A 12759-nucleotide genomic window follows, 5' to 3' on the forward strand; every position below is an offset into this window, starting at 1 on the left:
CTGAACAAATATCTTCCTTTAAAAGAAAAAAACAACAACATAATTAACACAATTAAATTACTTGTTGGTTTCACAAACAAAATTTTAGTCCCTAACATAAAACTGAAAATGAATTAAGAAAAATAACTGGATGATTTATAGTTCAAAACAGATCATAGCGAAGTCTTAAAGGTGACAACAAAAATATAAAAGTATTTAGAAGTGTACTTTCAACGTTTGGCAATATGGCTATTTCAAATAACTTTTAACAGACAGATATTACTACACAGGAATAATACTATTTACCTTTTACTGAAGCACATTTAGGTTAGGATTAAGGATATGAAACTACAATACATTCTTCCTTACACCCCAGGTAGAAGCTTCACATAGTTTTGTTTACTCTCTACCTAATATCCTGCTTTGATACTGAACAGCTAAAAGCTTTCTGAGCCATAACAAAATTTTATGTTTACCATTTTAATTTAAGAGCTTTGAAAAAGTTTAGATTTTGTATTGTTATTTTAGCCATTTGGTTTAATAAATATCACAAACTTAATTTTTCATTCATTTACATTTATGTATATGGGTATGAAATATATGTGAATATATAGTAGAAATGTCTACAATAGTCCATAGCCTTCTTTACATATGTAATATTGAATGAAGCAATGCTAAACTGGTATAAGATGTACTTCTAATATACTGACACAAACATTTACCAAGTTTTTATCTGTTTTTTGTAATATACATTTCCTAATGTTTTCACTTCTTCATTGGGCTATACATTTTTTGAAGTTCTTAACTGTTTATTGTAATACACCTTCATGAAGCTCTCAACTGTTTACTGTGCTATACACTGTCTGAAATTGTCTGACCTGTTTGTTTTACAGAAGTTCTTATATGTTTACTAATCACATCCTCATGTTTGTTGTACTACAAATTTTATTGAAGTCTATTTGTTTACAGTGTTTTGTATTTTACTCAAGCTCTTACTTGTTTAATACATTTAACATAAATACTTGTTTATTTATTGAACTACATATTTACCTTGAAGTCTTTATATATTTCACTTAAACTCTTACTTACTTAAAGTGAAACACAGTTTACATTAGTCCTTACTTGTTGAGATTCTTCCATCTTGTGAAAAATGATTCTGAGTTCATTACTGTTGGTTCAAAGAATTTACTGATAGTAACTGGGAGTCGCAACGTTAGCCTCTGCTGGCTGTTACAGTACCTACAGACAAGTAAAAAAATTATACTTAACATATTAATAATTATTTATTGATGAAAAAATACTCATTCTTGTGTGTTTGAATGTAGAACCTTGTAATAAAAATGTAAATGAATAATGATTTATAACACAAAATATCTTTTTAGCCTAATGACTAAAATAATCTAAAATTTCCTTGAACACTTAGTGTAGATATTATACAATTAAATAACACCTATAAACTTTCATAATATTGAATGGGAAATCAGTAAGCTCAAATACATGAAAATGAGAATGGTACATTAAGGACAGTCTATTCACATCTTTTGTAAGCTTAAGATAAAAAAAAACTATATCCTTCCTACATACTGATTTCCTGCCATGAAGTATTGAGAAAGAACTTCATTATTCTACTCACTGACTGTTAGTACAATAAACCTCTTGATTTGTGTGTATGAGCATGCATCTATATACATGTGCTCATTAGTATATATTCATTAATTAAATAACACTAGCATTTTGACAGTTTTAGATTTAATTTTTTATGTCAGTTGAAAACAGTATTGTGTTATGTTCTTGTGTCACACAGTGTAATACCTTATATATCATTCTTTCAATGGTTGTTTGAAATTGTATATAATTGAAAATATCATCACTTTTCCTGATGAAAGTGAATTGTACAGTTACTAAATTGTTAGAATGTATTATTTTGCTATCACTACCTACCAGTTGGTGTCAGATGTGAACATTTCTATTACTCATATGATAGAAAGTAATTATTTTAAACAAAGTTCCAAAATGAACACAAAAAAGAACTCACATGAATTGAATAGTTAATAAAGGAAGGTCTGTAAAATCCCCTATGCACTCTATATTTAGCATCTGATGAACCTGGGCACCTGCTTCAACAACAGGATCAACTGGTTTCACTTGAATATTCAATTCTGTTTCCACAAGTTAAAGAAAGATTATAAAACCCAAAGTAAAAAGATTTATCATAACAAAAAGGAAATGAGCCTTAAAATTTTGCAAAAACATTTATGCTATGTACATAATGCCATTCCTTTATAACATGTTTCACAAGTTTCTTCAATATATTACAAAACATGATTTTCTAAATAGTTTAGTTACCATACTTAAATGGGCATCTCTAACTGTGAACTGATAGAATAAGGGAGCTTTGTCAACAACATCCACAATCAAACCTGAGGTTACTATAATTGAACTGTTGGACTTTATCATCACACACACATGGCCTCAAAGTGTGGAGAATGATCATGCATCAACTGAACTTGAACCATGGACCCCAAAGTTTACAGTCCAACAGCACTGTTTGAGAATGTGACATATCAAACTTCTCTTAAACACTTACACATTGTTCAAGAAATTAAAATCATAAAAGATACTTGTTGATAGGTCACTAGAAGATGAAATACTTGGGGTGAAATTGAAGAACTGGAAGTTAGTCTTGTTGCCATAAAACAATCCCATTTGACACAAGTTCTGCCGGTATTCAGATTTTATCCCTATCTGCAAGAGGTCATTTTCAAACAGGATACCATTGTGTTTGCAGAGGAACCTGTATAAATAAAATAATAAAACAAGGAAGTATGTTTTACATGATGAACACAAAGGAATAAACTACTCAAATTTAACCATCAGCTTAAAAAGTAAAGTATATGAATTTTCTTTAAAATACCAAGGCCATAAAATAAAAAACAACACTGACCAAATAATACAGTGGAATATTTATTCTACTGATAATGTTGTGAAGTGTACATTTACATTTCTAAGAGGTAAATATATACATATTTTACTGAATCATTTATTGTAGACAATATGTTTCTGGTAAAAAAAAAAGTTTGAAAAGTAATGTTTGAAGCCATCATCTGTGAATCAAAATTAACTATAATTGAATATACAGTTCTAATTATCTGCTAAATTTTTGAATAATCACTATTTCTCAGTGAATAATTTTACAATTCTAATACTTAAGGTTTCACATAATTTAAAGGTATTGATATTTCTTACTGTTTGAGAAGAAAGTATTAATTACATTAAGGATACTTATGAATGCAATAATTGAAGTGATTGTAACACAAAGTAACAAAGGTATGAGTAGAAAATTCTATACAAATGAAACTTTTCTGTTAATTAAAAGTTTAGGTTACATAAACAAATCTTATTATCTTGGCTGCTGAAATATAGTGAGCTTTTTAAATTTTATTAAACTCTAGATCTTAGATATTTCATATGAACCTTGAAATTATGTCAGGTTAGCAGTAAAAGAAGAAACCATGTTAACATAAAAAGTGAAATGTTTATTTGTTGAATTTCACACAAAGCACTTGTGGGCTATTGGAACTAGACTACAGAAAAGGAAGCTACTCAACATCAGCCACAAACTCTTGGGCTACTCTTTTACTCTATACCAATGAATACTGGAATTAAATATAGCCTCAAAATATCCCAACAGTGTAAACAGCAAGTATGCTCAGTGATGGGATTTGAACTGTGACTCACAGACTGCCCTAAATACAAGGCTGTGCAAGGCTCAGAGACTGAAAAATGCATGTAAAGTTAGAACATTAAATCAAGTGTACATCAAAAACTATGATTTATTAGAGTAAATATTTTGGTTTCCTTCTAATATTATATTTGAACTGGTTAATTATCCAATAAAAAAAAATTACAGCATTCATCTGTTGCCATATGTTAACTGCACTTCACTTACTTTTTTAAGCTTTCTTCATTTTTCACAATGATTCCATCAGCAATTGTTGATTTTGCTCCCCCAACAGTTAGAGGAGATTGAGTTTCACCAAAGACGTCAACTAAAAGATTTGTGCTTGTGTTATTTGATGAAGCTGGCAGAACTGAATTGGTGATTTGCTGATGCAATGAGGACGAAATACCAAGCAAGTCTGCTGAAACTGCTGATGGAGCATTCTAATACAAGATAATAAATATCTAACATTAATAACCAAATATCAGTAACAAAATAAACAAAACAAAAACTGTGAAATAAGTCTTGAATACAATTAATAAGGCCTCACAGAATGAAATCCTGAAAAATCTTCACTTTATAAAGTTGAAGGGATAGTGTTGAAAAGTTTTTGATTCCTGACAGTACTCAGTTCTGCCTCTTAAATATATAGTATATATGTATTATGGACATCAATCAAAGTCTGACCAATATCAAGGGCTAGACAATGCTGTTATTCATGCTTGGTTATTGATTAAATTTCCAAGCTAATGACAGTATTGGCCATAAATGTTGGGCAATGTTGTCCACCCCATGAAAATATTTCTCAGTTTTGGGAATTGTCCATCACACACACACATAATTTGTACCATGAAGATATTTAAAATTCATATTTCTAAGAGTAAACCTATAGTTTCCTTATTACCTCTGCATTTTTTGTATGTGAGACTCCTATGTTATTTATCACAGCAGCAGGATGTTTGTTCTCCTTGAGAGGACCAGTCACTCCTTCACTCATTCCTGGTTTCTTCTTCTTCAAGATGGCCAAAATTGAAGATTCTCGTTCTGGGAAAGGTGGCATTTCTTCAAGAACAGTGGCCTTGTGGGATTAACAAATCAAAACCGTCACTCTACTATCAATTCAATAATTGGAGAAGCAATTCTATCACTAAGTTATGAAGATACACTTAATCTTTGAAAGGATACTTACAAATCTTTTTCACATAATATTCATTTTTACAACAAACATAGCGACTAAACAAAGCACTCAGCTATCAGTAATTTAGTATATGTACAAACATACTACTAACATTAGTTAACTTGTATAGTTATTTTTTCCTCAATTTTTCTTTTGAAGCTTCAGAACACCAGTTATAGGATCCAGAGAGTTCAACAACATTGCAGGTGTCTTCTTGAATATCATGCTGTTCTAGCAATCAAGATGCTGTTGGTTTAGAAGTTACACATTGCAAGAACTAGGTAGGAGCTCAAAGAATTTTAAACTTGCAATCCAAAATCTTTCTTTGAATTAACAGAAGTCATATGTTATATTACAAGTTGCATAATGTAAGCTTTTTATACACTGACAATTTTATATAAATACACAAGTCACTTTTAAGGACTTCCACAAAAAAGGCATGTTAATTTGGGAAACATATAACATTATTAATAGACAATTACACCTGGGCAGTAGTGAAGTTTGCTAATTGATTACATTCAACTAATTTGATTATCGTTACATTGGGTTCAGATAGCTGTGACAAAATAATAATAATAATAATTAGAAAAACAAATTTTGATTAACTGATCATTGATTAAGGTTAACGACTTTGAAGTCATCAAAAATAATAAATCATTATGGCATTATTTCGATTACTCATTTGAAATAATCAAAAACAGTAATAATTAGAAACATTAATTTCTATTAGCTGATTATTTTTGTGACTAATTGATTTCATCACAAATTTGATCAAACAATTATGTTACATGTTACTAGGAACTGCTCAGATACTAAGCATAATAAATATAAAAATGTTTAAAAAAAACTCATCTAGCAGGTAGTTTTACCAAAAAATTTTGTTTTGAAAAACTAAGTTTGATAGAGTTGAGAACAAAAGAAAAATGTACTGGTATTAGAGGGAGCACAAGTATGTATAAAACTGTCCTAATTATATTTATAGAGTGTGAGTGATATTTATATATCATCACATGTAATGTACTGTGGCATTCTCTTTCTTTAGTTGTAAAATAAAGGCCATTATAATAGTTCTATAAAAAATGTGTACATAAGTATATTTCTTATTAGTGAAGAATGTATTAAACACAAGTTACCTTCTCTTTTTTTTTCACTAAAAGCATTACAAAATAGCTTAATACATATTTTTATTAACATGAAATTCATCAAATAACTGAATTCTAACATTAGATCTTAAATTCAAGGTATATCATGAAATTAAATGGAAACACACCAAACAAGTAGTAAATTACTCAGCAAAGCTTTACATAACTGGAATAAAAAGAGAAAACTTAAGAGTAACCCCATTTAGAATATGAGTAAATAAAATTAAAGATATAATACATATATGCATAACATACTTATAAAAAAGTTACTCTTAACACCACTAAACCTGAGTAAGAAAGAGGTCAATAAATATTTAAAATAATTATGTTGTAGATATCTTATCATTCTCACCAATACTTAAAGAACTAACAATTTAAAAACATTTTAATAGGTAATGAGTACAGATGAAAGAGCATATAAAGAAATACTGTAATATTATCAAAAACAAAATATGAATTTGTTAATCATCATCAGTAATTCAATAAAATATAGAGAAAATTTTAAATTGCAAGGTAATAGAAACTTCCTATTTCAGTAATCTTTAAATTACTCTTCTGGAAGATAAAAATGTAAAATGGCCAAGATATTTTAATAATTCCAGGAAATTAATGCTCTGTAATAATGTTACTAACAAAAATTACCATGTCTCATAGTAAAAAGATTTCTATCAGGGTATATATTTTTTTTTATTTGACAGCACATTTTTTGCAATTTAGTCAATGTGTCTTGAAACAAATACAACAAATTCCAATCGGTGGGAAGTAACTTCAGCCTACAAGTTGAATATTTATATTTGTTCAAACTAGAATTTTTATATGTAACAAATATTAAAAAGACTACTATAAAGCTTTGCATGTCAGTGCTGCCTGAACATACACTTCTAAAGATAATCTTAAGTCTAATCATTAAGATTTCAATGACAGAGTCAAACATATTCATCACAATTAACACTAGAAAAAAACAAATACTTTCATTCAAACACAGCACATTGTCTGGACCCAGATATCATCATCATTAACCAATCATTCACGTTCACAGTTTTCAATAAAATAGGCAGAATTAACTTTAAAATTATAAAATTTCTTTCCAAGATAAATGTTCCAATTAAATTATAATATTTACTACTCTCTATTTGTTATATACAACAAATATATTCACAAGACTTCTCGAACAAAGCTCAAAATAACTCACAGTGTTGAACACAAAATTAATTCAACTTTGCAAGAAATTCAATAATAATCTGGCTGCTAATGACAGAGGTTAAAAGTTTTATATATCACTATGTATTCAAAATTTTTGTCTAAATTTTAATTCCTTTAGAAATTATTTACAGTTATACTGAATCACTTTAGTGTAGTGACCACTAAATCTAGGTGATGATTAGTGGTACTTGCTAATTGATTAACTGGTGGAATCCTTAATTGATTACATTTGATTAATCAATTAGTACATCAAATTCCACACTGATCTTCTTTAAATTAAATAAAGTGAAAATTAATTAACAAAATCATGTTTTACTTTCATGATAAGGGTAACAATGATTTCAACTAAAATAATCATGGAGCCAGTTAAACAATTGTTTTATTTGTTGTTTGAATAGGATAAACATAAAAGTGATTTTCAGTAAAAATTTCATTCATCACAGTATTTTGTAGTTATTTAGCATACTCACTAAACAATAAACCTATCTGCTTTGATGACAATTTTATTTGGTTAACATGATACAAAATCTCATATTTACATTTATTTACAAATATTACAACTCAATAAAAATAAAATCTTAGTACAACTATTAAAAAATAAAAACACCATGTTTAAAGAAATAATTGAGCATAAAAAGATACTTTTACTGAGCCTTAAGCAATCTTCTTTGCTTCATACTGTGTCTAAGTAAACGACTTAAACCTGAAGACAAGAAAACCTTCTCTAAACATTGTATATTCATTACTGTTAACCTTTTAATAAATATTTGCTACATATTCAATCAGTCTTTAAACTGTATAACATTATCTTCAGTTATTTGACGTCTTCTCACTGAAGACAAATTTTGTAGCATTCACACAAATAATTTAATACACAAATACTTTCACAATTCACAACACAAAGTATAAAATAATTCTTAAACCCATATATTTACTTTATTAATATGTCATCATTTGCTTTTTGCTCTATTTAACCATATTTAAACTTCCTTAAAGCTGTTTTCAAAGTTCTGTCTCATTAGTAAGTGATTAAATAACTATGTGGTAACACAGCAAGGTTTCAACCGAGGTCAATACAATGCTATTGGAAATGCTTGAAAATCAAGAAATGGATAATACATTCTCAAGGAATGATGGGTTCTTAAAGTTATTCTTTGGAATGGGCAGTGAAATTCTTTAAAAAATTGACACTAGGTTGTATTGTTTACAGGCAAAACTCTTTGTTGTGAAAAAATAGAATTTTTTCTCCATGAATTACTTCAAGTATTAGAATACAACAAAATATCAATTTTAAACTATCTATGAATTAAAGTTATTCATGTAATTTCAATTAATTTACAGGATTGTCTTCTTTTTTTTACCATGAATTTTATAAAAAACTAGAGGAAATCCTATCTTCAGATACAATAACTTAGGAGTACGTTTTGTTCATTCTAAATTGCTGAGCCTGTAACAATGCAAAAATATGATTAATAGCATTCCATGGTTTTCTCCATACAAATTTCCACAAGACTACTGTACTGAAGCTACTACCTTTCTATTGAGGAAATTAAACATACTTCTTTGCAACACTTTTAAATAACACATTTTTATGTAATGTTTTATGAACAATCACCCTCAAAATGTCCACAATAAAATATTTAAAAAATGACTAGTTTCAGCCATGTGCAAGTCAGATGAATGCTTCCATCATGCTTGGAAACATGTGCAAAAATCAATGAACATTGGTACTGATGAACAGTACCAATGTTCAATATTATTTTTGCAGTTTCTTTTATTTATAACTATGCTTTAATATTAACATTGGTAATCGAAATAAAATAGAAAGGATACATATTTGTTACAAGTAGTTAAGTTTGGTTATAATTTCAAAGCTCATACGTCTATTTTTAGGTATATGATTTGTATGAAAGTAAAATTAATTTAAAAACAAATATTTCAAATTATTAAATTAAAATTAGTTATAATCATATTTAAAAACATAATCTACACCTAAATTTATAGTTCAATGGTCATAAACAGGATGCCCCCTTTTAATTTTTGTCAAGTTGTCACTTAAAGTTATAGCACTTCCATTTTAAACATTTTGGACTTGTCACTTATAAAGTCATAGCATATGAATTTTCAGTTATTGAATATCAACAACACAGCTTTCTTGTGAATATTATAACAATAAAAAATTGATTTTGATGGTATAAGAATTACAGTTGTCTTAAGCAGTACTAACATGATGAAAATAAATATCTAAAGTTTAGAATTCACATACATTATTAATGGCTATAAAATGCCAAGGCATGAAAATTTACCATGGCAATATTTAATTGCCATTTATATTAAGACCACAAGAAGATTACTGTGCACTTTAGTTGTGCTGACTTCAGAAAACCTAAAAAAAACTTTTACTGTAATTAACAGAACAAACAAGAAAAAAAACATCTAATGTTTTTCTGATACTACTGGCTGTTTTTGTTCATAAATTCTGAAAACAACTGAGATGGTTCAACCTTCCCTAGTTATGTGCATACATAAACATTAAATAATACAATAATTTATTTATTTATGAAAAGGTTGGTAGAAGTGATGAAGGGGTTCCAAACTCCCCATGAACCCCTCTAGTTATACAACATTAAAAAATACAGCTATTTCTGGAACAAAAGTGGATGGGAGTCTGGAACCCTTTCCCAGATTTGCAGCTGCATATAAACAGGGGAACAGAGTACAGAGGAATAGAAGCATAGAAGGAAATGAACAGCTACTTGCAACTATTAGAAGTAGTACAAGTAAAAGAAGAAGGGTTCAGAGGGTACATGGAAAAGTGGAGAAAAAGAAAAAATGTGAAACTTGGAACTAGAAAATGGAAAAGAGGGTAAGAGTACTAATTCTTCAAGCTGATCAAGTAGAAACCAATTACAGGGAATCAGGAAAAAGGCATAAAATCATGTGAAATTAAAATCAAATTATCACAAGGCAGTTCATAATACATAAGTGGCATGTAGATCTCTTTGGCAGAATATGCAGAAAAGCCAAATAAGATAATTAAACTGTGTGGAAAGGCGAGCCTATTTCTGAATTTGTAATTGTTTTATTAATTGAGCACAATGCTGGCTTACATTCAGTACATTAATTACAATATACATCACACTATCTTGGTAACTAAGATAATTTCTATGCAGAGGACATAAGTGACGTGGATTCACAAACATTTTATTGGGTATCATAAAAGGAAATCATATCCAGGTAAAAGTAAAAACATGTTTTACTGAGACTACTGAAAGACCTGACATGAATGACAAGATTCAAGATTCAAATTCTAAAAGAATAATAGTCCATTTTTGTTGAACTTGAACTTCTTGAATGATAAACAATCTAAGAAACTACTCTTCATAACTTAAATAATAAAAAAATCTTACCCTGCAGAATAAAAAGTTATTTGAAATAATTTTATTTATTTAATTTTTTTTAAAATACAAATAATGGTTCTCACAAAAAAGCTAAGTTTTATCTAACCAATCACTCACAAGATATCTGACTATTGTCTCAAAATTATAATGTAATTCAAAATTCAATTTTGTTTTAGAAAATCTTAAGATTATGAATTTTAATTTCACAATTTAATGAATGTAATTATACAAAAAACTGGCTTATGCAGAAGAAAATGTTTTGCAAAGTAACAGGTGTTCAGGGTAAAAAATAAAAATGGAAATAAGAGTTAAAAAAATATCTATGCTCATCCAAGACAAAATGGCAGACTACAAAAATACAAACGTTCTTTTGTTTTGTTCATAATACACAAGTGAACTTTCTCTGTAATATAGTAGAGCCCCTGTAGTATCAATTAGCAGTCTTACTTTATTTGGTGCAGTAATTTACATGGAATGTTAGTGCAAATTTTCTTCCATCAAATTATCATATTTAACTTAATGTTTATGTGTGATTTCTTATAATCAAGTGATATAAATTTCATATACTTCTAATGTACATACATAGTAAAATTTTCTTCAGAAGTAAATAATTCAATTTATCATTCCCACACGTACAATTAATAAATTTCCAAAGCTAAAACAACTTATAACTGGCTCTGTAAGAAGATACTTTTTCACAAATCAGGTTAAGAATAAGTTAGTTGTAATGACAAAATAATGCTTAATCTATGTTTTATTTATGGCTATTAGTTGTGATTAAACAAAAATTTATATTAATAAACAAAAATTATTTCACTGAGGTGCATAAATGGTTTATTGTGCTGATAACCTAAAACTACTGGGATGAAATGGATACCAAGGCAGACCATCTCTCAAAACATAATTCTTGCAGAATACTACCAAGTTAACCACTAGGCTACATCTGATCTTCACACTTACTGTCATCTTACAATAAACATCTGAGTGGTACTTACCAGAACATCTGAACTAGCGATCTGACTCAACTGAAGATACTCCATACTTCTCTGTTGTAATTCCACTTCAGAGTTTCTAACATTACTATTACTCTTCAGTATCTGTAAAAGCAGTTTCATATTAAACTTCATACTGAACCAAGTTTTCACAAGATGGAGACACTTTTCATAGTCAACATATTTGTATCTACACCTCACTATAACAGGAAAATAGTTCTCATAAGTCTCTACCTCTAATCATTACTTTTTTTATAAACAACAAATATCCCTTACTTTTCTTCAGTATTACAAGAGTCAAAACTTAAATTACTCCAGAGAAGTAAAATCATTAAAAAAAACAAAACAAAAATAAGACTCAATAATATTAAAAAGAAGAAGGGAAATATTACTGTAAATGTTTAGTCAGGCAACCAGATACTTTATTTGTTTAGATTTTTTGTGCAAATCTATGCAAGGACTATTTTTCCATTGTAATCCCTAATTTTAAATTGGTAGCCTAGAGGAAATGCAATTAGGCAACAGCACTAGAATCTAGGGCTACTCTTGACTGACTGAAAAGTTAGATATAACCCCATTCTAACAATGCACTTATGGTTCAAAAGTGCAGAGACACTTTTGTGGCAAGACGACTATCCATGAATCTTCAAAGTATGGACATTATATCCACTGGGTCATAACTGATCTATAAACAAAGATCTCAGCTATGCACATCTATACTTAGAAATAGCAGAACAGGATAAGAAACAAAACAGAATTAAGCAATCATTGTTTTTATATAGACAATACTATTGAATATATTACTGGATCTCACCAATCAAGAGTCACATTTTATACTGAGGCATATTATTGTAAATGGTATTTTCAAAAAAACAAGTAGACTTCATTAATAAAATTCTATTTTGCAAAAATCACAGAATATATTTAGCTAGAAGCTAAAAAAAAGATGAACTAACAATCGGATATTGAGAAAGAATATTTAACATTCATACAAGTACTAATACAATACAAATTAAAAAAGTTTTAAGCCATAATGATAAAAGTAAAAAAAGTGTACTGAAGCAAAGACTATGAAGGACCATGTTAATTATACACAGCTGGCCAAAATCTTAAGGCCAATGAACATAAAGAAAAAATATGCATT

The 12759-nt window shown here is 28.6% G+C and overlaps 1 protein-coding gene across 3 annotated transcripts in view; it reads right to left on the reverse strand.

Annotated features, from left to right (window-relative positions):
- Positions 1-12759, reverse strand: part of LOC143258683 (AP-2 complex subunit alpha-like) — a 67138-nt gene that overhangs the window by 11713 nt on the left and 42666 nt on the right. For all 3 annotated transcript variants that reach the window (XM_076518095.1, XM_076518094.1, XM_076518096.1), the window contains exons 16-21: positions 11619-11720; positions 4605-4778; positions 3929-4143; positions 2601-2773; positions 2015-2138; positions 1102-1218 (exon numbers count right to left, since the gene is read on the reverse strand). In XM_076518095.1, the coding sequence (XP_076374210.1) occupies positions 1102-1218; positions 2015-2138; positions 2601-2773; positions 3929-4143; positions 4605-4778; positions 11619-11720 (905 nt within the window). The remainder of the gene's footprint in view (positions 1-1101; positions 1219-2014; positions 2139-2600; positions 2774-3928; positions 4144-4604; positions 4779-11618; positions 11721-12759) is intronic.

Source organism: Tachypleus tridentatus, chromosome 8, assembly GCF_004210375.1.
Source record: "Tachypleus tridentatus isolate NWPU-2018 chromosome 8, ASM421037v1, whole genome shotgun sequence".
NCBI classification, from domain to species: Eukaryota; Metazoa; Arthropoda; class Merostomata; order Xiphosura; family Limulidae; genus Tachypleus; species Tachypleus tridentatus.